We start from the raw sequence: 23235 nt of genomic DNA, 5'->3' as shown, positions 1-23235 counted from the left end.
AACTCTTTATTTTTCTAGTGAAAGTCAGTCAAATCGGTTTCACACACACATAAAACCAGAAAAATAGATTCATCTTAAATGATTTTATAATCTCTGGACAATATGAGTCAAGCCTGAACTTTAATGCACAAAGGGCCAAGGTAAATTGCTTTCTAACAAATAAGACTTATAATCCAGGAACTGGAGAAGTAGCAACGCTTGGAGTAAGACCTTCTTTTTAAAATAAGGTGAATTTTGTGACTACTTGGGAGTTTTTGAAAGTCTTAGCCAGGTTTTAAAATATGAAATTCACTTGATAATAGTACATCTTGGGAGTTGATGGGCAATTCTTGAACATGGGTTATGTAGTTGTGAGTGGGTCAGGTTGAGATAGAAACTTAGTCATCAGGCAAGTAGATTTAGGATTAAACCTGTATTATCTGGGAGTCAAGTGAGATATATGCCACTGGTTCTTGTGTCTAAAAAAATGTCAATAGCAAAAATCTTGCAGTGTTATTTGGTAGGTAAGATGTTCTTAAAGTATTGACTGTAGATCTAAAACAAAAGCTTTGACACTGGAAATAGCAGGACTTGATAAGATCCCTTTTCTATTGATATTTGGATAATGTCTTTTACTGATGATGCTCGATGTAGAACTCGCTAGCAAGCTTTCAAGTGGGAAACTTTGTGACATGACTTAGTAGGTCCAGAAGTGACTGTTTTGTCACAAGTTCTCAAAGTTTGCGACAATATAATACTGTATTATGGAAGTGTGGTTGTTCTCCAAATGTAGATGGTCACATGGTATTATAATCAATAGTATTGTAGGTCTCCTCGAAATAGTTCATGTATCTTGGTACCCAATCTCCTGTTTGCTTTGTATCTCATTAGATTTGGACATATGAATGTTCCTTAGTCCAGTTTTTGCTTTTTATATATTTTTATTATTGCATTTTGATATTTTCTGACTTGATATGAGTCATGAAACTCTTGAAAAACAATAGTTCCCAGTCTTTTCTGCTAACTACAGTCGTTATTGCAAGAATTTTGCAAATATACAGATAAAGTATTTTAGAATTGTTTAAATTGTAGAGACATTTCAGATCTTGTATCTGGACATACTGAAAATTACCAGTAATTTGCATGGAAATGCTTCACTATAAATATATTTCAAGAGGAGAAAGGCCTATTCTCCTTCTCTTGGTAGGTGTTTTATTTGTATATTTCCTAATAGGTTTGCTCCTAAAATGTTCAGAGAAAGTCTAGTATAGAGGTGCACACCTTTAAATCCCAGCAGTGGTAGGTGGATCTGAGTGTTAGAGTCATCCTTGCCAAAATAGAGAGTTTCAGGCCAACCAAGGCTACCTAAGTCCCTTGCTTCCTCTTCCTTCTCTCTCCCTTTCTTCCCTCCTTGTCCCCCTCCTTTTTCCCTCCCCCTACTTCCTGGCCACTACATTAGGCCTCTGCCCACCCGTTCCCTGCCATGATGGACTGAATCTTCTGAAACCATGAACAAGATAAATCTTCCCTCCACTTAGTTGTTTGTTGGTTGTTTTGTCACCATGACAGCAGGTAGGATGACACAGAGCTGCTCCCCTGTCTCCTGATCCAAACCCTGACTTTTGATGAGGGAACCCAGTGGCTCAGTTAAAAGGTACTACTCTTAAAGGCTGGGAATGTAGGCCCTGCTTAAATAAACAACAAAATAAAGGGCATCCCTGGAATGTCTTACATACACCTGTCTTACATACACCTGGGCACACAGCCGTGCCATCTCTGTGCAGGTATTTAGAAGGACTCCACATGCACTTTCTCTTTCAGAAGCAATTTTATTTCTGATTTGCTTCTTATTCTCTATTTTATAATGCAGTGGTGGGGTTAAAACCTATGACTTTGTGCATGCTAGGCAAGCACTCTGTCACCTGAGCAATATCCCTGTTTTCATTCTTAAAAATTAGATCCTTTTCTAACTCTGGAGTTTCACTGAGATGTATGGACCTTGGTTCTGACTAACCTCACTGGTGATGTTTCTTTTTTATTTACAAGTTCTTTTACAATAAAGTTTTTAATATTAAAGCAAAATTAGGTCCTTTAGAAAATGTGGGTTGCTTGCTGCATGAATGGGAGACACGGCTCTGGCTCCTGATTTGTGGTTTACCTTTGCTCCACAAATCAGTGTACAACACCAACACAGCAGTCCTTCTGTCTTCTAAGTTGTGGGTGGAGAAAAACTCCTCTCCTCTTGATGGGAAAAAAATACCATTTAGGGGATTTAAAACTGCTTTCATTCATATTTTTAAGGCCCTGGAGGATGGGAAAAATGGTTCTCTCCAGTACCGCTTATCATTCTATCAGGGCCTTGTGCTTTAGCTATTCAATATTTTGTTTTATGTAGGGAAGCTAGATTTTCAGTCAAGATCTCAAAAAGTGGGAGACTGCCACCCTCTATTTGAGTGAACAGAGGTTGTAATTCTCTGAATTGAGTAGTTTCCCTTGGGCTGTGTTGCTTTCCAGGTTGGAAGCCTGTGATGTGAATGTAAACCGCTGTCAACAGCTATCAGAGGCTCTGGAAAGGAACAGCAGCCTGGTATTTCTCAACCTGTCCACCAACAATCTGACAAATTATGGAGTGAAGTCGCTCTGCAAATTCTTTGGAAATCCCAACTGTTGCCTAGAGAGACTGTCGTGAGTCGCTTTGTTTATAACTTATGAACTAGATAGAAATATTTATGGGGTAACATTAGCTGGCATGTTTATCAATCTTGAATGATCTTCGGAGCTCTTCCCATACTCTTCTCTGATTTCTTCTTTGGTTCTGGGAATAAACCCAGAACCTTGAACATGGTAAGCATGCAATACCACTACGCTATATGACCAGATGTCCCCTTCTTCCATGTTTCTGTCTCTGCCTGTGCTCCTCCCTCTCTTCCCCTTCCCCCTTTTCCCTCTCTAGTGTGCGTGCCCTGCGTGAGTGCGTGCCCTGCGTGAGTGCGTGCCCTGCGTGAGTGCGTGCCCTGCGTGCGTGCGTGCCCTGCGTGCGTGCGTGCCCTGCGTGCGTGCGTGCCCTGCGTGCGTGCGTGCCCTGCGTGCGTGCGTGCCCTGCGTGCGTGCCCTGCGTCCGTCTCTGCTTTTGTTTCTGTGTGTTGCTGTATTTGTGTCTCCCTCTCCACTCGTCCCCCTCCTCTCTCCCCCCTCCTCTCTCCCCACCTTCCTCTCTGTCTTTGTGTCTATGTGTTATATTGAAAGGCATTTTCAGTACTTGTCCTTGCACAGGTACTATGTATAAATTCATGTGTGTGTATGCGGAGGCCAACCCTGATAGTACCCAAGAGGTCAACTCTGGGTATCATTCCTCAGGAGTAAGCCACCTTATTTTTTTGAGACAATCTTTAATTGGCCTGGATCTCACCAAATAGGCTAAGCTGGCTGACCAGCACAGGTCCCAGAGATCTACCTGTCTTCACCCTCCTAGAATTGGGTTTATAACCACATTCTGCCATACTCAGCTTTTTAGATGGTTCTGGTGATCAAAATGGTAATTCTCATGCTTGTATGGCAAGGACTTACCAGCTGAGCTATTTCCTCAGCCCAACTTTTTTATGTTTAACTTGGTTTTTAAATATTTTAAAACTATTTTTTATGTTCTTCTAGCCTTCTCCAGTTTTGTGTCATTCTATATCTAGATACAACAGAATTCACAATTTAAATATCTGTCAAGGTTGATTCTATAGGAAAAGTGACTGGTATAAGTGTCAGGTAATTTTCTCGTTAAACATGGCAAGATGGTTGGAAACTGAATGTTTCCTCTCTCATCTACTTTCTCCTCAGCTTAGCAAGCTGTGGCTTCACAAAAGATGTTTGTGGCATTCTTTCCTTTGCTCTCACCGAAAGCAGGAGGCTGACACATTTGTGCTTGGCAGACAACCTCTTGGGAGATGAAGGGATAGAACTTCTCAGCGATGCCTTGAAACATCCACAGTGTACTCTCCAGAGCCTTGTGTGAGTGTCTAGCCCCTTCCCAATACAGCATAGTTTAGAATGGATGTATATACATATATGTTTACATATGCATATACATATACACTATCATAATAAAATCTTTAAAAACACAACTTTTAAATCACGTGAGCATGGTTTGTAGATATTTAGGGCTTTTCGTATCCTAGGAATTGCAAAGACTCCAGCTTCCTCTGGATGTTTCCTATTATAAATGTTATGTTTGCTGCCAGGTGGTGTGGCACACACCTTTAATCCCAGCATTCGGGAGGCAGAAGCAGGAGACTCTGAGCTCAAGGGCAGCCTTGTCTACAGAGCAAGTTCCAGGACTGGCTCCATAGGTATTGAGAAACTTCGTCTCGAAAAACAAAAACAAAAAACATCATATCTGATTATTATCATGAATACTTATATACTAGAAATAATTTTCCTAGTTTGTTGCTCTATTTCTAACTTTATGGTAATTTACAGATTATTATATTTTAAAAATTGTTTTTAAGATACGGTCTTGTGTCACTTGGGCTAGTGTTGAACTTGCCATGTAGTCTAGGCCAGTCTTGAATTTGGCAATACTGCTTCAGCCTCCCAAATGCTGGGATTATAGGCATGTACTACTGGGATTATAGGCATGTACTACATTAACCCAGCCCAGATGTGTAAATTTTTTGAAAGTCATTCTGCCTCATGAATCCTAAATTTCTTTTAGTCATAACTAGAAATACCTTTTGGAAAGGTAATTTTGTTTAATAATTTTATTATTAACATTTATATGAAATTATTCCAAATTTTTCTGAATTTAACATTTACATATTAACCTTTTTGAAACTAATCTTAAGAGTTATCATTATTTCCCTCCATTTATAAGGCATGTTATACCCAAATTATTAATGGTACAATGTCTTTTTTACAGATAAAAATATCCCTAGTAAATGTAAAGAAAGAACACTTAGCTTATTTCTATGACATGACTCTCTATTCCATGTCTTCTCTTCTGCAAGAGTACTGTATGCACTTTTAGGAAAACAAAGAGATCACCATTTGATAGTGTGGAAAGCTGAGCCAGCTGCAATCCTAGAACCAGGGAGACTGAGCAGGAGAATTACTGAGTTTCAAACCCGGCGGGCCCTACAGTGAGAAATAGGCCAGTCTGTGCTGCAGAGTTGAGACCTTGTTTCAGAAAAGTGAAAACACACATTGGGATCGGCTCTGAAGAACACGAGTCCAGTTGTAAGGGTTTGATGTAGACCTAAGTGACTCACATGGGACAGGCTGGCAGTAAGAGGTCGGATCTGAGGATTGTAGAGCAGATGAGACCAGCGCTGGGCGAAAGAGATGACTCTGTCTTAACTCATTCTGTGCTTCCCTGTAGGTTGCGGTGTTGTTTTTTCACTCCGGTTGGTAGTGAGTTCCTCTCCACTGCTTTGCTGATCAACAGGAGTTTGGTACATCTGGACCTGGGAGCAAACAGGCTTGAGGACAGTGGGATAAAGCTTCTGTGTCATGTCCTTCAGCAGCCAACTTGTACTCTTGAAGAGCTGGAGTAGGTTTTCTGGGACTCTCTTGTGTACTTTGAACTAGGAATGGTCTTGGAGGGCAGGGGAGAGATGAAAGGAAGAACTGAGTGAGAGATGAGTGTCAGAGAAAGGATAGATCTGACTTTTCTCCCATTCTGTTGGAGATGAGCTAAAGACACCTGTTTGTTTGAACGCAAAACTGAAACCCACAGTTACTATGGTCCCCATGATGTAAAGGTTCAGAGGCATCAGACTAAACAGGAGCTGTATTAGTTTGGATTATGCCCTAGTAGGTCTGTCTTTTATCAGCTATGTCCACAAAGCTGAAATTTCTCTTTCAAGTTTGTTTTTCAAGAGGTATTTGCTTTTTTAAAAATTATCGTTTTATTGTATTATATGTATAGGAATGTTTTGCCTGCATGAATGAGGGTGTACCATGTGCATGCCCAGTGCCCACAAAAGTCAGTAAAAGGTTCTAGATCCCTGGAACAGGAGACAAAGACAGTTGTGAAACGCCATGCAGGTACTGGTAATTGAACTCAGGTCCTCTAGAAGAGCAGCCTGTGCTCTTAACCACTGAGCCATCTCTCCCAGCCCTCAGGTTTATATTTAAACTAATTTTTCTATTGGGTCAGTATTCAAAGAAACTGGAAGATGATTTTTAGATTATAATATAATTTATATATTTTTTCTTTTTAATCCTACAATAGACTTTTTATTAAAAAGTTATTTATGTTTCCATACAAAGTAATGTGGGTTCTCTCCAGATGGATGTGTCATTATATTCTGTTTTCATGCCCCAATTGACCTCCCCAGTGCCCTACCCTAAATATTTAGATGCAAAAATCTTGGTCATTAGCCAGAGGTGTCTGAGGAAGTGATAGAAAGAAACATTACCTAGGTGGAGCCTGGTTAGAAGAAGCAGGCTACTGGGAGGGCAGTCCTTTCCCCCCTGAACTTTCTGTGCCTTTCCTGTTTCTTATGGTAATATTCTTTGTACAATAGCATAACTCTTAGTGCACCGCCACCTCAATTAAATGTTTTCCTTTATAAGAGTAGCCCTGGTAGAAACCACGTGAGGATATCATAGGCTGAAGAAAAGCAAATGAAGAAACTACAACAGATCTGAAATAGTAGGGGTGGGTACATGGGTACGTGCATACCAGTTTTGGGTTTTTTCATTTTGTTTTGGAGACAGGGTTTCTGTGTCCCAGTTCTGGCTTTCCTGGAACTTGCTCTGTGGACCAGGCTGGCTTCAAAACTCAGAGTTCCCTCTGCCTCCCAGGTGCTGGGATTAAAGATGTGCATCACCATCGCCCAGCTACATGTATACCTTTTTGATATAGGCTCTCACTAACTTAAGGCTGCCCCCTTGCACTCCCTCTGTAGTCCCGGTGAGCCTTGATCTCATGATCCTTCTAAGTAGGGGAAACCAGAGACCTGTGTGTGGCCTGTGAGGGAAGGCTTGTGAATGTGCAGAGGACATGGAAGAAATATCTTTCTGTAGCTTTTGTTTCTTTTTTAATGTTATCTTTTCATGTGCCTTGGTATTTTGCCTGCATGTATGTGTATCCATGTGCAGGTGTTGGATCCCCTGGAACTGGAGTTACAGGCAGCTGTGAGCTACCATGTGGCTGCTGGAATTGAACCTGGGTCCTCTGGAAAAATAGCCACTGCTCTTAATCATTGAGTCATCTCTCCAGCCCCATTTAATGTTATTTAATGTAACATTTTTATTCTTTGAAAGTTTTAAACATCTATAGATTTTCATTATATCCAATACCATTCCCAAATACCCCAACAATTTTCCTCCCAATATCAAGTTGCCTTTTTAATTAATATTATTTTCGAACATTATTATATTTTTGAACAATAATATTTAATATTATTTTGAATCTAGTTGGTACTGCTCCTATGCAAAGGTTTGGGGTCATTTTTTGGAACATAGGCAACTACCAGCACCTACACTTCCAAAGAAAAGACTCCTCTTTCTAGAACTCAAAACAGAGATGGGGCCTGGAGAGTCCCTCTTCCATCCATTTTGGTCTTGGGCAGGTATCACACACAGCTGCTGTGAGCTGAGTACAACAGTCATGTCATAGCCAAAAGACAAAATTTTAATAATTTTAGTGTGTGTAGCAGCAGCAGCAGATTGAACCCAGGGCTTTTATAGTTGACCTATTAATCCCAAGACCTCCAAGCTTATTTCCCAAACATAAAAAAATAAAGTTCTACAGACTGAAAAGTTCCTTGGGAAAGTTTATTCATTTTTTTTGTTGTTTTGTTTTTTTGTTTTGTTTTGTTTTTCAAGACAGGGTTTCTCTGTAGCTTTGGAGCCTGCCTGGAACTCCCTTTGTAGACCAGGCTGGCCTCGAACTCACAGAGATCCACCTGCCTCTGCCTCCCAAGTGCTGGGATTAAAGGCGTGCGCCACCACCGCCCGGCTTATATTCATGTTTTAAAGAATTATTAATGCCTGAAGAGATCTCAGATATTAACATTGACCACTCTGACAGAGTGGTTTGAGCCCAGCACTTCATTGGTGGTTCACAAGTGTCTGTACTCCAGTACCTGGAGGATCCGTCAGTTTTCTGGATTCCCTGAATATTGGGAGAGCATATAGTTCTCATGCGTACAGGCAGAACTGCCAGACCACAGGGAACTTTTCCAAAATGGAAAGAAGAAACCACTGATGTACTCTAGACTTAGAAAGCATTGTTTAGGGGAGGTAACTCTTCACACGCTAGTTTCTTTTGCTCATCAAGAAATTCCTTCTGGGGCAGATGGTAGTTGCTCACGCCTTTAGTCCCAGCACCTGAGGCAGAGGCAGGGAAGATCTCTATGAATTTGAGGCTAGCCTGGTCTACAAAGCAAGTTCCAGGACAGACAGAACTAAATAGTGAAATCAAAAACAAATAGGAAAACAACAACAAAATTCCTTCTGTTTTCTCCTGGTGATTAAGCCATCCCATCTCAGGTGTGTCCTGGTTGCATTCTACATAAAAGAGGTTAACTGTCTGGGCAACTCTGGAAGAACGTAGTTCAGTCTTGCCATTGAAGAGCTCTTTCGTCCTCTAATGTACTTTCCGTAGGTTGACGGGCTGTGTTCTCACGAGTGAGAGTTGTCTGGATCTGGCTTCTGTTCTTGTAAACAGCCCAAACCTGTGGAGCCTAGACCTTGGAAACAACAACTTAATGGATGCTGGCCTGCATATTCTGTGTGATGCTTTAAAAAATCCAAACTGCCAAATTCAGAGGCTAGGGTAAGTTTGGTTTCCAGTTATAAAAACACAGTCTGGTTGGTGGTTGGTGAAGATAAAGGTAATTTTCTATGTGGGGAATGGAGAGTAAATGATGCTCGAAGACAGTCTCAGAAATAAGGACCTGATTCAGATTAACGGGCCTGTATTGTGTATGCCCTTTGCTAGAGAATCTTCATTTCACCCTTTTCTTTTTAGTACCTCATATAGGTAAATAGTAAATAATATCTCCATGTTCTGTCATTGCTCAGATATTCCAATTGTTCTTGAATTATTTTTCTATATTAAATTGAAGATTTTGTTTCTGTAGGAGCTTGTAATTAATCTCTCGTCCTTTCTCTATGCTTGCGTTCTTTCAGGCCTAGGTTGTTCAATATTTTACTTCTGAGATTTGCTAGTTCAGCTTCACCTCTTTGATCTCTGAGATTATACTTTATGGTCAGGAAACCAAAATATCAAATAACTAAACACAAATTATGAATCATTAAAATCTAGAGTTGGAGGGCTAGTGAGTTGGCTCATTATATAAAGGCACTTGCTGCCAAGGACCAGAGTTCAATTCTCAGAACTCACAGAACCCAAGTTGTAGGAGAGAAACCATTCCTGAATGTTTTCCTCTGTCCGCCACACATGGTCTTAGCACTGTGGTATACACACACCTCTACCCATGCACACATACACAATAAATACCTGTATAAAATATGTTTAGCAGTAGAATCCAGCCTACTGTTTTTCTATACAGATTCTCTTTTAAAAGAAGAATTTCATGACTTTTTTTCTCTCCTCTCTGCTTGTCAGGGATAGCTTGTCCACCAGTCATGCTTTCGCTGGTGGATAGATCTGTGGCTGCATTTTCTATCTTCCTCCATTAGCTTGTGTGTGATCTCCTGCCTCATTAGTGCACTCTGATGAAGACAACTTTGCCACTGTGGCACCCACTAGGACGAGTCTTCCCATGTTTTTTTCAAGACCATTTTGGTTCTTTTTATATTAGAACCAGATCCTTGTATTTTACGAACTAAAATCAACTTGGCTGAAATTTCTTTTACATACCTTGTATAATTTATTTTGCTAAAATACATATATCAACATCTCTGCTTATAAAACATTAGGTTCTAATTTCTTATACAGTCATTCAATTTTGTTTAAATTACACTAATTTAATAAAATTAGTTAAAAATATTTATCCCTGCCGGGCGGTGGTGACACACACCTTTAATCCCAACACTTGGGAGGCAGAGGCAGGCGGATCTCTGTGAGTTCGAGACCAGCCTGGTCTATAAGAGCTAGTTCCAGGACAGGCTCCAAAACCACAGAGAAACCCTGTCTCAAAAAACCATCCCTTTTGTTTCTTAAAACATTTTGTAAGGCTGTATTTATTCCTTGAATTTAATAAAAATTTCTGGTGAAACTAATTTTATATTTAGGATATTGTAATTCTAGATATAAATTTTAAAATTTGTTTGGGTTTTCAGTAGTGAGTTCTTTCTGGTATATTTTATCCATTTTATTTAAATTATGTAACTTATTAGCAACTTTTAGATATTTATCTACCAAAATTCTAACTCTATATTGATCTTTTTTTTCCCTTAATACTGGCAATTTGATCTTTGTATCTTTTGATTTTTTTCAAAGAATGTAACACTGATAATCATTTTAATTTAAATATTAAGATTTATTATTTTTCATAGGCTTATTTTATCATTTTTCAAAATTCTTTTCTTTTTTTCCAGTTTTTTGAGACAGGGTTTCTCTGTAGCTTTGAAGCTAGTTTTTGTAGATCAGGCTGGCCTCGAAAGAGATCCACCTGCCTCTGTCTCCTGAGTGCTGGGATTATGCCACCACTGCTTGACTTATTTTTCAAAATTTTAGTGGGGTGCTGATCATACAGTTTGCTTTTCTTTCCTATCACAGATATGTAAGCAACAGTTTTCCCTCAAATTACTGCAATAGCTTCATCCTGCACAATTATTTTATAGACAATATGAGGTTTTTTGCTTTGAGACAGGATCTCCCTTTTCTTGGCTGGCCTGGAACTCGTTATGACCCACCTTCCACTGCTTCCCTAGTGTTGTGATTATAGGAGTGCACCACCAGGCCTGATGAATCATAGAGAGCTCTGTTTCAGTGCTCTGTCTTAAGGTGTACTTGCTGTGATGCCCGTACCTTGTGTTATAATTGATGTGACTTTCTCTTTTCCATATTCCACTTTGCTTTTAGTTTCGTCATACTAGTGTTTTTTTTCCATGTGAGCAGCAACTTCGAAACAGTTTATATGCTCAGCACTTATATGAGCTTGAAATTTTATGACTGGGTAAATGGAGATGAAAGTGAAATTCAAATTAGTTGATTGGGAGAATATTGTGTGAAGGTTATGTTCAAGTTATTTTGTCAGTTCCTACATTATTATTGGCTTGAACATGAACTCTTGATCAGATGGTTGGATTTAATTATGTATCTTTTCTGACCTGGAGGCAAGGCAGTGAGTTTGAAATGTATGATAAATAATTATGACTATTTTTACAAAAGGTGTAATTTCTCTCTGTGTCTCTGTCTCTGTCTGTCTGTCTCTCTGTCTCTGTCTATCTCTGTCTTATCTCTCTGTCTATCTCTGTCTTATCTCTCTCTCTGTCTGTGTGTGTTTGTCTGTCTGTGTGTGTGTCTGTCTGTCTGTGTGTGTGTCTGTCTGTCTGTCTGTGTGTCTGTCTGTGTGTGTGTCTGTCTGTCTGTGTGTGTGTCTGTGTCTGTCTGTGTGTGTGTCTGTGTCTGTCTGTGTGTGTGTCTGTGTCTGTCTGTGTGTGTCTGTGTCTGTCTGTGCGTGTGTGTCTGTCTGTGCGTGTGTGTCTGTCTGTGCGTGTGTGTCTGTCTGTGCGTGTGTGTCTGTCTGTGCGTGTGTGTCTGTCTGTGCGTGTGTGTCTGTCTGTGCGTGTGTGTCTGTCTGTGCGTGTGTCCGTCTGTGCGTGTGTCCGTCTGTGCGTGTGTCCGTCTGTGCGTGTGTCCGTCTGTGCGTGTGTCTGTCTGTGCGTGTGTCTGTCTGTGCGTGTGTTTGTGTCTGTGCGTGTGTTTGTGTCTGTGTGTGTGTGTCTGTGTGTCTGTGTGTGTGTGTCTGTGTGTCTGTGTGTGTCTGTGTCTGTCTGTGTGTGTGTGTCTGTGTCTGTCTGTGTGTGTGTCTGTGTCTGTCTGTGTGTGTCTGTGTCTGTGTCTGTCTGTGTGTGTGTGTGTCTGTGTCTGTCTGTGTGTGTGTGTCTGTGTCTGTCTGTGTGTGTGTGTCTGTGTCTGTCTGTGTCTGTGTCTGTCTGTGTGTGTGTGTGTGTCTGTGTCTGTGTGTGTCTGTGTCTGTGTGTGTGTGTGTGTCTGTGTCTGTCATCTGTGTCTGTCTGTCGTCTGTGCGTGTCTGGGTTTGGGTTGGGTCTGGGTCTGTGTCTGTCTGTCTATGGTCTGTCTGTCTGTCTGTCTATGGTCTGTCTGTCTATGGTCTGTCTGTCTATGGTCTGTCTGTCTATGGTCTGTCTGTCTCTGTCTATCGTCTGTCTCTGTCTATCGTCGTCTGTCTCTGTCTATCGTGGTCTGTCTCTGTCTATCGTCGTCTGTCTCTGTCTATCGTCGTCTGTCTCTGTCTATCGTCCGTCTCTGTCTATCGTCCGTCTCTGTCTATCGTCCGTCTCTGTCTATGGTCTGTCTGTCTCTGTCTATGGTCTGTCTATCGTTCGTATGTCTGTCTATCTATCGTCTATCTGCCTATCGTCTGTCTCTCTATGGCCTGTCTGTCTGTCATCTGTCTCTGTCTCTGTGTGCATGTGTCGCATGTGCTTGGAGTCCAAAGGAGGACTTCAAGTGTTCTCTGTATCACCCTCTACCTTATTTCCCAGAGACAGTCTGTTAGAGAAAGTCTTTCACTGAAGCTGGAGCTAGGCTAGCAACTAGCAAATAGCCCCAGATAGCCTCCTGTCTCTGCTCTTTACCTGGAGTTACATGCCTTGCTTTTTTATGTGAGTTCTGAGGATTAAGAATGGGATCCCTGTGCTTGTATAACAAGAATTATTACCCACCATCCTGGTTGGTGGTGTTTTCATTTATATATTGTGTCAACTTGGCACAAGCTGAAAAAGGAACCATCAGATAGGCCTTTGTACCATCCCTGGGCTAGTGACCCTGGTTTGTAGAGGAGAGCAAGCAGGTAAGCAGCATTCCCCCATAACTTCTGCTTCACTCAGTTGCTGTTCTAATTCTGGCCTTGAGGCCCTGCCCTGACTTCCTTCAGTAGGGTGTGTAAGTTTAAGAGGAAGAATCTCTTTCTTCTTCAAATTAATTTCTGCTTCTATTGATATATTTTAGTTTATCCTTAGATCAAGATTTCAACATCTTGGGGTTGAGATAGCTCAGTAAGTAAAGGGGCTTAACCAATTGTGCAATTGGAATTTGATGATCCCTGCAACCCCTCAAAAGGCTTCGGAGGTAGAGAATGGATTCCATAAAGATATTCTCTGACCTCACAATGTACTATGGCACATGTGCCTACACACACACACACACACACATACACACTTAAATTCAGTTCTTTTATATTTGCATAATTTCAAGGACTTATAATTATGAATTGTAATTCATGTTAGAATGGGTATGTTTAACCTATAAATCTCTAATTATGTAAGTTCCTGTAGTCCTTGAATTTACTGTAGCTATATTCATGTGCCTTTTTAATTTCTAAAATTATCTTTCAAAGTTCACAAATCTCTTAAGGGTCCTATGTCATGGAATAAATTCATTTTTCCTCTTGTCTCTCTTCCCTATAGATTGGAAAACTGTGGCTTAACCTCTGCTTGCTGTCATGATCTCTTAAGTCTTTTTTGTACCAACCAAAGTTTGGTACAAATGAACTTAATGAAGAACGCCCTCGGTTATGACACAATTAAAAATTTATGTAAAGTCTTGAGGTGTCCAACATGCAAAATGAAGTTCCTAGCGTAAGTCCTTACTTACTTGTCAGGTGGAAAATGTCATATGTTGAGGGATTCGGGTACCCATTTGTTGACTGAGGTTTCTGTCCTGCCTGGTTCCCACAGTCATTAAGTCCCAAAGAACTTACACAGAGGTCTGCATTAATTATAAACTGATTGGCCTATTAGCTTAGGCTTCCTATTAACTCTTATAACTTATATTAACCCATAATTCTTGTTTGTGTTAGCCACATGGCTTGGTACCTTTTTCGGTGAGGCAGTCACATCTTGCTTGCTCTGTGTCTGGCTTCCTCTCTGTCTGGGTGGGTGATGATTGCAGACTGAAACTTCCCTCTTCCCAGAATTTGTGTTTCCATGCCTCTCCTTCCTGCCGGGCTACTGGCCAATCAGCATTTATTTAAAATACAAGTGACAGGGTAAGACACTGTGCCACAGCTCCCATTCTTTCATTTATGCCCTCAGAATCAACCTGTTACATTTTGGTAGATTGATCTGGAACTGGACTAGTTGAGTTTGAATTCTGGCCCTGCTTCTGTTCAACTTGGGGTATTCCCTAATGTATCCATAAAGAAGTCTTATCTGTGAAATGCTTCAATTGAGAAAATTTGCCACAGGGTTATTAGGAGGCTCTGTTAGGCTTTGGGCTGACACAATGCTCAGTCTAACAAACAGGAATGTGTTCCCTATTCTCCCTAGGAGAAGGCTCCCAGGGGCCCTTGTTAATTGTCATTTTCCTCTCCTAGATGACACTGCACTGTGCTCATCTCCTTCCACATCTCTCATTCCCACTCCCCATCAATGTTAAATTCCCAACCTGAGCAAAGAAGGCTTTTGTTGTTGTATGTTTGTTTTCTTTTCTCTCCTGAAGTTCTAGAAGGTAAAAAAGATGTTCATTTATTTTCTCAGGTTGGACAAAAGGGAAATTGACAGGAAGAAAATCAAGAAGTTTTTGAACGATGTAAAAACTAACAATCCAGAATTGGTGATTAGGCCACACTGTTCTGCTACAGAAAGTGGGTGCTGGTGGCAGTATTTCTGAAGAAATTGATGTGCCTTTAAAAATTTACAAAAAAACCCAAACACATAACTCCAAATGGTATGGTCTTTAACATGTAAGAAATACTGGTCTATCCAGAGATACTGAACTGTATTTCTAATAGGGATAAGTTACACACTGCTCTGTAAAATGTTTGCTGTTTTTCACACAGGGGTTGAGAAAATAAAGCAAAAGACACAAAATGCTATAAGTGTCAAATGTTTATTTGCTGTGGAGCTTAAAATCTTTGGAAGAAGTACAGAAATAAACTTGATGACCAGACTTGTTTTAGGATTACCTTTGATGTGATGAAACACCACAAACAAAAGCTACTTGGGGAGGAAAGGGTTTATAATGACTCACCAAAAGCCATGAAGGCAGGAACCCACATAGGGCAGGAACCTGGAGGCTTGGAGGCCATGGAGGGGTGGGTGCTGCTTCCTGACGTGACTCAACATGGCTCGCTTACCCTGCTTTCTTATAGAACCCAGGACCACCAGCCCAGGTATGGCACCACCCACAAAGCACTGGGCTTCCCCCCATCAATCACTAATTAAGAAAAGGCCAAACAGCTTTGCTTACAGCCAGATCTTATGGAGGCCTTTTTTTCAACTGAGGTTTCCTCTCAGAGGTGGTGGGGGTAGGGGAGGACTTGACATAAAACTATACAGCACAGCACCAGAGAAGACTCATGACCTTCATTCCCTTCACACTCCCACAGACCTGACTTAGTTCATAACTGTGCTCTAGCTTGTCCTACTAGGATGGCATCCACATGTGTACTGAGTACTGCCACTGTCAAAGTTACTTGTGTCTATCTTTAAAAGTAGATTTCTAAATTCCATGCTAGACTCAAATGAAAAAGAATATTGGGTTGAGACTCTATAGGAACGAGCATTTTAAGTAACTTTAATCCCAGCTCTTGGGAGGCAGAGACAGGTGGATCGCTATGAGTTCCAGGCAAGCCTGGTCTTAGAGTAAGTTCAGGACAGCCAGGGCTGTTAGAGAAACCCTGTCTCAAAAGAAAAAGTTACATGAGACCCTGTCTAACTACATGGTATGGCAGATGATAATTCAGGGAAGGTCTCTTTGGTGTTGGAGAAAGCTCTGGAGGCCACTTGGCAAGGATGACTGGAAACTGAATCTGAGAGTCCTACAAAATGTTTGTCTACAAAGTGAAGCCATCTAAACTCCCTGGGTATGCTGTCAAAGCTGAGTCCGGAGGAGAGTAGGAGTAACTAGCAGGGAAGGCCTGTAGAGGAGAGCCTACCTGCAGCTGCCTGAGTGGGGCTGTGTGTGCCTGTGGCTAAGAGAGGGGCTGTGGAGGCTACAACCTGAGTGAGTGGTAGGGCCGGGGGAGGTGGCAGCTCAGAAGCCTTGAGCAAAATGCAGACCTTGCCTGAGGGAAGCATAGAGAGGGAGGGGCATGGCCTGCTTCAGGCCAGAGGAGAGCCGGTAGGTTTGCTGCTGCTGTCAGTATCTAGACTCACCAGAAAGCTTGTGAAGGTTAGGAATGCCCGGGTGGAGCAGATGACCCCAGCCAGTTTTCCATTGCCAGAGAGTAGGACCCTGGACAGTGCTCACCGTTTTCCACCTCAAGAATTTTAAAGGGAAACTTGCCACTTAAATCAGTCTGAAGACACTTCCCTAGAGGCTGGCAGCAAACTTGATTCCCCAAAAGCAGACACATGTTGTTCACTGACAAAAGTATGTGAACTAGGGGAACCATTAAGAGTTTCCATTAGTGCTCAGTAGCCAAATATATTAAAGTAAAATGGAGTTGACAGGGGCTGGGAGTCGAGTGTTTAAAGCTGCTTGACAGATTTTTTTATTTTGCAGAGTTCTCAAAAGTACAACGTGGATGCACTAAGCTTTACTGGACTTCGTACCTAAAATGGGCAAGAAGGTAAATTGTGTGCTGGGCATTTTACAACTTAAACACTGAGTCTTAAACATAAGAAAGGCTGTTCTCTTCATTGTCAGTGAACTTGAGGCCCAGAAAAGGCCATACTGCTTACATGTCTAGGTGGTTGGACCGGGAGTTCAGTCCCAGAAGAAACTGGAAGTAGCAGATCCCAGGTCATGATAGAAGGATGGAGTTTTAACTGCCCTCAGGCTTTGAACTCCCCTGATTATGGTGTTTCCCCTTTAAAAGCTCTCCCCTCCCTGGGCTCAGCATTCCACTTTTCCTCACCCATCTCATTGGGGTGTTGGAAAGAAGTGGTCCAAACTTGAGTTTGGATATTAAATACCCTTATGTAATTTGCATCAGAAACCAGGCTCCATGTACAACCTGTCTCACTGGGCCATTAGGAATTCTGACATAAAATTAAAAAAAAACATTTAAAATGACTTGTGTAGTAATCATCCATCCTCCAAAACTTGACTTTGCATCCCTGTGAGCATCAGATAATAAAAACAAAATTGAAGTGATGGGGTGGGCGAATGGCATGGTATGCATTCCCATTCTTCTCCAAAACACCCGCCCATAAAACAGAGGAATCTCTGTGTGGCTTCTCCATCTGCCTCCCTTGTGTAGGAAAGATATAAGCATATGGATGTGAGTCCTTCATGTCCTTCTGCTTTACACAATGTCTCAAGTACCTGTCTCTAATCTCTATCAAATTTGTACTCCTAAAGCGGCATCTCTCTGTTCGCTGCTGACATCATGTGATGGAAGCATGCCCCTAGTTTGAAGCTCACCATTGCTTTAATGTCTTACATTTCCGTTTTCCACAGCACTCTCAGCATTTGTACATCTTTCTATCAAGAGAACTTGGTGGACATCAAGAACATAGTTCAGTGGCAGAGGTCTTGCTGAACATGTGCGAGGCTCTGGATTGAATCTCAAACACAAGGAAAATACATAAAAATAAGAAGAAAGAAAAAATTCCAAGCCACGGGATGGTGGCACAAGCCTTTAATCCCAGCACTTGGGAGGTAGAGACAGGCAGATCTTTGTGAGTTTGAGGCCAGCCTGGTCTACAAGAACTAGTACCAGGATAGCTAAGACTGTTAGACAAAGAAACCCTGTTTCACAAAGCAAACAAACAAAAAAAACAACAAAGAAAAAAATCCACTTCTGGCCCAAATCAATCCTACCTACTGGCTATGTTCTTTGACTCCTTGCAAGGAACAGGGCATATGGACAAATTCTGTCTCCTCTACTGGCAAAAGAGTCTTTAACAGTGATTTTTACCTCAGCAATACAAGATGAAGAGAACTTTCTCCAATTTCTGCATTTATTGTAGTTATGACAGGGCAATATAGGGTTTCCACCATCTTGTATTCTCGCTGAGCCCATTTCATATTTAAGTAGAATTTGATCTCCTTGATGGAGACTCCCATGGAAGATTACCCACCTCTATTCTAGGACCCTAGTTCCTAACTTACCTCAGCTTCTGTTAAACTGCCTGCTTGTTAAACTGCTTCCTTCTCCTGCTAATGGCTTATGTTTGTATCGGTTAAACTATTTGCTTGTAGAAAACCTCTCCGGTGGCAGCAGCAGAATGAGACACCAGGATGTGGTTTTTGCCTTTAAAGACCCCTTGCTCTAAATGTTTGACACTACACTTGGGTCCCAAATACCTGAGTGTAGTTCCAATCAATTGGAATAAAGACTTTCACTTGGCTATAAGCTATGTCTGTGTGGTCATTTCTAGTAGGCTCCCTGTGACATAATCCCCCACTCATTTGGGTCAGTTCACAGATCGGAATGTCACTTCAAACAAATGTATAGTTATTATCCACTGGTAAATTCCACCCACCTTTTGAAGCTACAAAAAAAAGTTTTGCCTTTTCTTCCCCCTTTGAGGTAAGGTTGCCCAGGCTGGTTTCAGATTCCCAGGCTCAAACAATTCTCCAGCCTCCACTTTCCAAATAGAGACTACAGGTCTCTACCACTGTACCTGGTTCCTGTGTAAGTTCCTCTTATGGACATCAACATATTATATTTTAATGTACCTTCAGAATTCCCATGGTGATGTTTCCCTTTAAGGTATCCCCTTAAAGCCAGGTATCTATTGTTCCTTTACTAAACCATATAGCCAGGCTACTGACTAGCACCATGGAAACAGTAAAAACCCACGCATAAAAGCTTTTACCATTCTTTAAATTCTTCATGACTGCTAGGAAAACATCATTTTATTTAGACACCCTGTCTTAGTTAGGGTTTTATCGCTGTGATATGACACCACAGCAACTCTTATAAAGGAAAGCATTTAATTGGGGTCGTCTTGTAGTTCAAAAGTTTAGTCCATTGTAAGCATTGAAGCGAAACATGGTGGCATGCAAGCAGACATAGTGCTGGAGAGGGAACCCAGAGTTCTACACCTGGATCAGCAGGCAGGAGGAAGAGAGTGTGAGCCACTGGGTCTGACTTGAGCTTTGAAACCTCAAAGCTCACCCCCAGGGACTCACTTGCTCCAACAAGGCCACACCTCCCAATAAACCCATGGGAGTTTTCATTCAAACCACAGAGCACATTTCTTTAAATACAGTGATGGCTCTCCAAGCAGGATGCTGTCCAATAGTCTTACAACTCCTAAATATAACTATACAATTCTCTACTGGTCAATTGAGTTCTGTGTACAAGGCATTGTTCATACAATACAATCTATCATTATTTTATACTATTCCAAAATCAGTTCTAAGGGAAAAGAGCCTTCTTGATAAGTCTACTAAGTAAGTATGTTTTCCTTCAGTTCCATATTCCTACTGTTATTATTTTTTATGCGGGGGGTGTTGTTGTTCGGGAGGGGGAGACACGAGACGCGCGGGGTTGGGGAAGGAGAGACGAGACACGCGGGGTCCCACGTGGGTAAACTTTAATGGGGGAGGGTAACATACAAGGAACGGGAGTGAAGAGACGAAAGGGAAAGAGGAGGGGAGAGCGAGAGGAGAGAGAGAGGAGGGTTGGAACGCCCATTTTTAAAGGGCTCTGGGCATTTTGGGGTTTGTAGTCCACTTGGAGACTGTATTTTCTGCGCATGTGTGGCCTTGTCTCCAAAGGAACAACATTCCACCCTTTTGGTTTTATTAAAAAAAAAAAATTGAGGGGGGGGGTTGAGGGTCTTAACGGGTAGGGAATAGGGGCGTAGCCCGGTATCTCATAACTGCTTCCTGCTGACTTTGGGCGTCGAGGGGTCCGGGGAGCGTCCTATTGTCCTGATGATGTCATATCGATGTTTTGTCCGCTGGCATCAAGTGGCTGATTGAAGAAATCGCATCTGTCTGGAGATTGTATCTGTCTGGCTCTTGAGTAGCTGGGTCACCGTTAGGATGCTGGAAAACAAAAGTTGCATTAGTAGAAAGAAAAAAAAGTTAGAGGGGAGATTTGGGGTGGAGGGGGTGGGCTTTAGGAGGCCAGGGGTTAAGAATAAGAATAAAAAAGGTAAATGATACTTATTCCGTTTTGCTTGTGTCTGGTTTGTCCAGGTGGGTCCGGCTGGTGTCTTGGAGCTTAAAGAAAATGTCTTAAAAGAAATAGATTTTAATCATATATTCCTTAACATTTTAGGGGTCACTGCTGCAGTCAGTGACAAACCTGTTATGTCAGGAACTTGGTTAAGCATTTGCTTATCACCTGAACCTCTTGGCTCTGTGTTTGATGATGATTCCTGTAGAGACAACTGGATGGTTATTTAGGAATTTAGAAAAGGGAGGGTGTATTAGCACAAGAGGAAAAAATGAAAAATGAGACCATTGTTTTCCTTAGGCTGGAGTAGAGGGGGTTGGACCTGTTGTCCTTTGGAACTTGAGGGAACATGGTCCCGTCTGAGTTACCGTGTAAGGAGGATTGTCTTGAGCCGTGGGGATGAACGGTTTTAGATGTGACAGGTGAATCCAGTGAGGAATTCCCTCGAGCTTGGCAGCTGTGGGAGTTAGAAGAATTACCCTGAGGGGACCCTGCCATTTAGGGGAAAGGGGTGAGGGACGTTGACCTGGAGGTGAGAATAAAACCTTATCTCCTATTTTAACCGGCGGTGGACATGTGTTAGCACATGGTTGAGGTAGTGAGTGATCCGTGAAGTCCCACAGCAGTGAACGTAGGTGGAAAAGGAGGGGAGTGAGCAGGTGATCAGGAAGGGGAGAGGTTCCCGATGGGAGGCCAGGGGTTAAAACTGGCCGCCCATACATACAGAGGCAGAAGCCTTACCCAGTCGAGGTGAAGTTCTTGTGACATCTTAACGAGGGTATCCTTTAAAGAGCGGTTAGTCCGTTCTACCTTACCTGAAGACTGGGGGTGGTATGGTATATGAAAATTCCAGGGGATTCCAAGTGCCCTAGACATGTTATTATTTTTTATGCGGGGGGTGTTGTTGTTCGGGAGGGGGAGACACGAGACGCGCGGGGTTGGGGAAGGAGAGACGAGACACGCGGGGTCCCACGTGGGTAAACTTTAATGGGGGAGGGTAACATACAAGGAACGGGAGTGAAGAGACGAAAGGGAAAGAGGAGGGGAGAGCGAGAGGAGAGAGAGAGGAGGGTTGAAACGCCCATTTTTAAAGGACTCTGGGCATTTTGGGGTTTGTAGTCCACTTGGAGACTGTATTTTCTGCGCATGTGTGGCCTTGTCTCCAAAGGAACAACACCTACTGCAACCCAGTAAGGATGAATTTATATTTATAATTGCCAAGCACGATATCTATATATCTATATCAATGGTTAACTGCCTGCTTGTGCAAACCTACACACACACACACACACACACACACACGGTCCCCAGCAGTTAGAATGCCCACACAAGATTTGTCTTTTGAATATGCTTGGTTTATTCACACAATCACTCCTTATAATACCATGCTAGTAAAATAGTTTAGTTAAGCAGACATCTCACCAAGCAGGGAACAGTTAGTTGGGCAGAAAACAATACTGCAGGGATCTTCTCAGGTAAGGATGCTTCAGAAGCTTGGCAGGCTCAACCCATGTCCACTGTGAAGTCTTTCAACTGTGGTGGGCTGGGAGGATGGCGCTAGTAGCTGTCCAGGAGGTCGCTGAGAATGTCAGCCAATGGCTAATGCTGACAAGTCGGCACGTGTGAGCTCAGCAATGGCACTAAAAGTGCAAGGGTCACCAAAGTCAGGGCCACACAGAGGCCAGTCTCAAAGCCTCCTTGTCAGTGTGTATCAGCACAGAAGATTTGGAAACCACATTTGGGAAATATGGCAATTTGGTCCTATTTTAAACTGCCAAGGGGCCAGTTTAAAAGTTCTTGTTTGAGCTGGGCGGTGGTGGCGCACGCCTTTAATCCCAGCACTCGGGAGGCAGAGGCAGGCGGATCTCTGTGAGTTCCAGACCAGTCTGGTCTACAAGAGCTAGTTCCAGGACAGGCTCCAAAACCACAGAGAAACTCTGTCTCCAAAAACCAAAAAAAAATAAAAATAAAAATTAAAAAAAATAAATAATAAATAAATAAATAAAAATAAAAGTTCCAGTTTTTCTAATACTTCAATTGGCTGTGGCTGTACTAACAAATCAACACCATCTAGGGGTTAGTTCATTAGCATATCAAGACTTGTTTTGGGATTTAGATAGTATCTGAGTTGCCTGGTGGCAGGTCCATTAACATGACAGAGCTGGGGGCAGGGTGCTTATCTCCAAGTCTGAGCTACTTGGCTGTAAGCACCAATCTTACAGGCATTGCATTATTCTAAATCACACAAAAATGGTTTTCACTAATGTTCCTATCAATTCTGTTCTACTTTTAAAAACTTACTATTTCTGTCTTCCATGGAATTGAGCTCAATTTATGTAGTTTAAACTTAAATCTGTGCTTCCGTAACAAGCATAGGACCTTGACGATTCTTGAAACTCCAAAGGTGCTAGCACTCAAATCTGTTAGGCAAGTCTTCTGTCTCTAGGCTGTTTGGCCTCTGAGTCCAACTCCTGAGCCAGTGTTCTTGAAGCGGAGCGAGCAGTTTTTGATTTTTAAATTTTCAGTACACTCTTGAGGTAGGAATAAATCTGCCCTATACCATTAGAAAATTATATTGTAACATGCCATTAGGGAAGGAGAGCTACCTCTTTCTTTCACAATGTTCTAGGCTATACCCGTGGCCACTTTGGCCCTAAAAGAATCAGTTTGCTTTCTTTTTCACTAAACTTCTAGTAAAGACTACTGAATTTTAATGACCCCTTTCAGGCTACTGAGACATCCAAACTAATCTAAGAGGAGCCTTAGAACAAAAGAGAGCAAAAGTTCCAGGCACAAGGGGCTCTCCTCTTTCCCTGACATGAGTAAAGTCTAGAAGTAACTCAATTCTGATCCCTTCCTACTCCTCAGGAGCACAAAAGTTCTCATGTTCTTATTGCTGGTTTGACTAAGTGGTCAGCTTCCACACTGCACCCATCCAGGACCCCACCAGCATTTGCATGGTTAGCATAAACCCAGCTCTCTTAGTTTCCATTGCATTGTTGGGAAGAGATACCATCCAAGGCAACTTATAGACCAGAGCATTTAACTGGGTGCTTGCTTACATCGGAGTGAGAAG

General features: G+C 42.0%; 1 protein-coding gene across 1 annotated transcript in view; it reads left to right on the top strand.

The window, feature by feature from the left end:
- The window catches only part of Nlrp14 (NLR family pyrin domain containing 14), a 28913-nt gene extending 13987 nt beyond the window's left edge, over positions 1–14926 (top strand). Inside the window, exons 6-11 of the mRNA XM_057778923.1 lie at positions 2494–2664; positions 3808–3978; positions 5345–5515; positions 8582–8752; positions 13543–13713; positions 14614–14926. Of these exons, the coding sequence (XP_057634906.1) occupies positions 2494–2664; positions 3808–3978; positions 5345–5515; positions 8582–8752; positions 13543–13713; positions 14614–14746 (988 nt within the window). The 3' untranslated portion in view covers positions 14747–14926. The remainder of the gene's footprint in view (positions 1–2493; positions 2665–3807; positions 3979–5344; positions 5516–8581; positions 8753–13542; positions 13714–14613) is intronic.
- Positions 14927–23235: the final 8309 nt, after the last annotated feature.

The sequence above is a fragment of the Chionomys nivalis genome, chromosome 8, assembly GCF_950005125.1.
Source record: "Chionomys nivalis chromosome 8, mChiNiv1.1, whole genome shotgun sequence".
NCBI lineage: Eukaryota > Metazoa > Chordata > Mammalia > Rodentia > Cricetidae > Chionomys > Chionomys nivalis.
The sequence above is the reverse complement of the archived record's forward strand: the minus strand, read 5'-3'. Positions and strand labels throughout refer to the sequence as shown.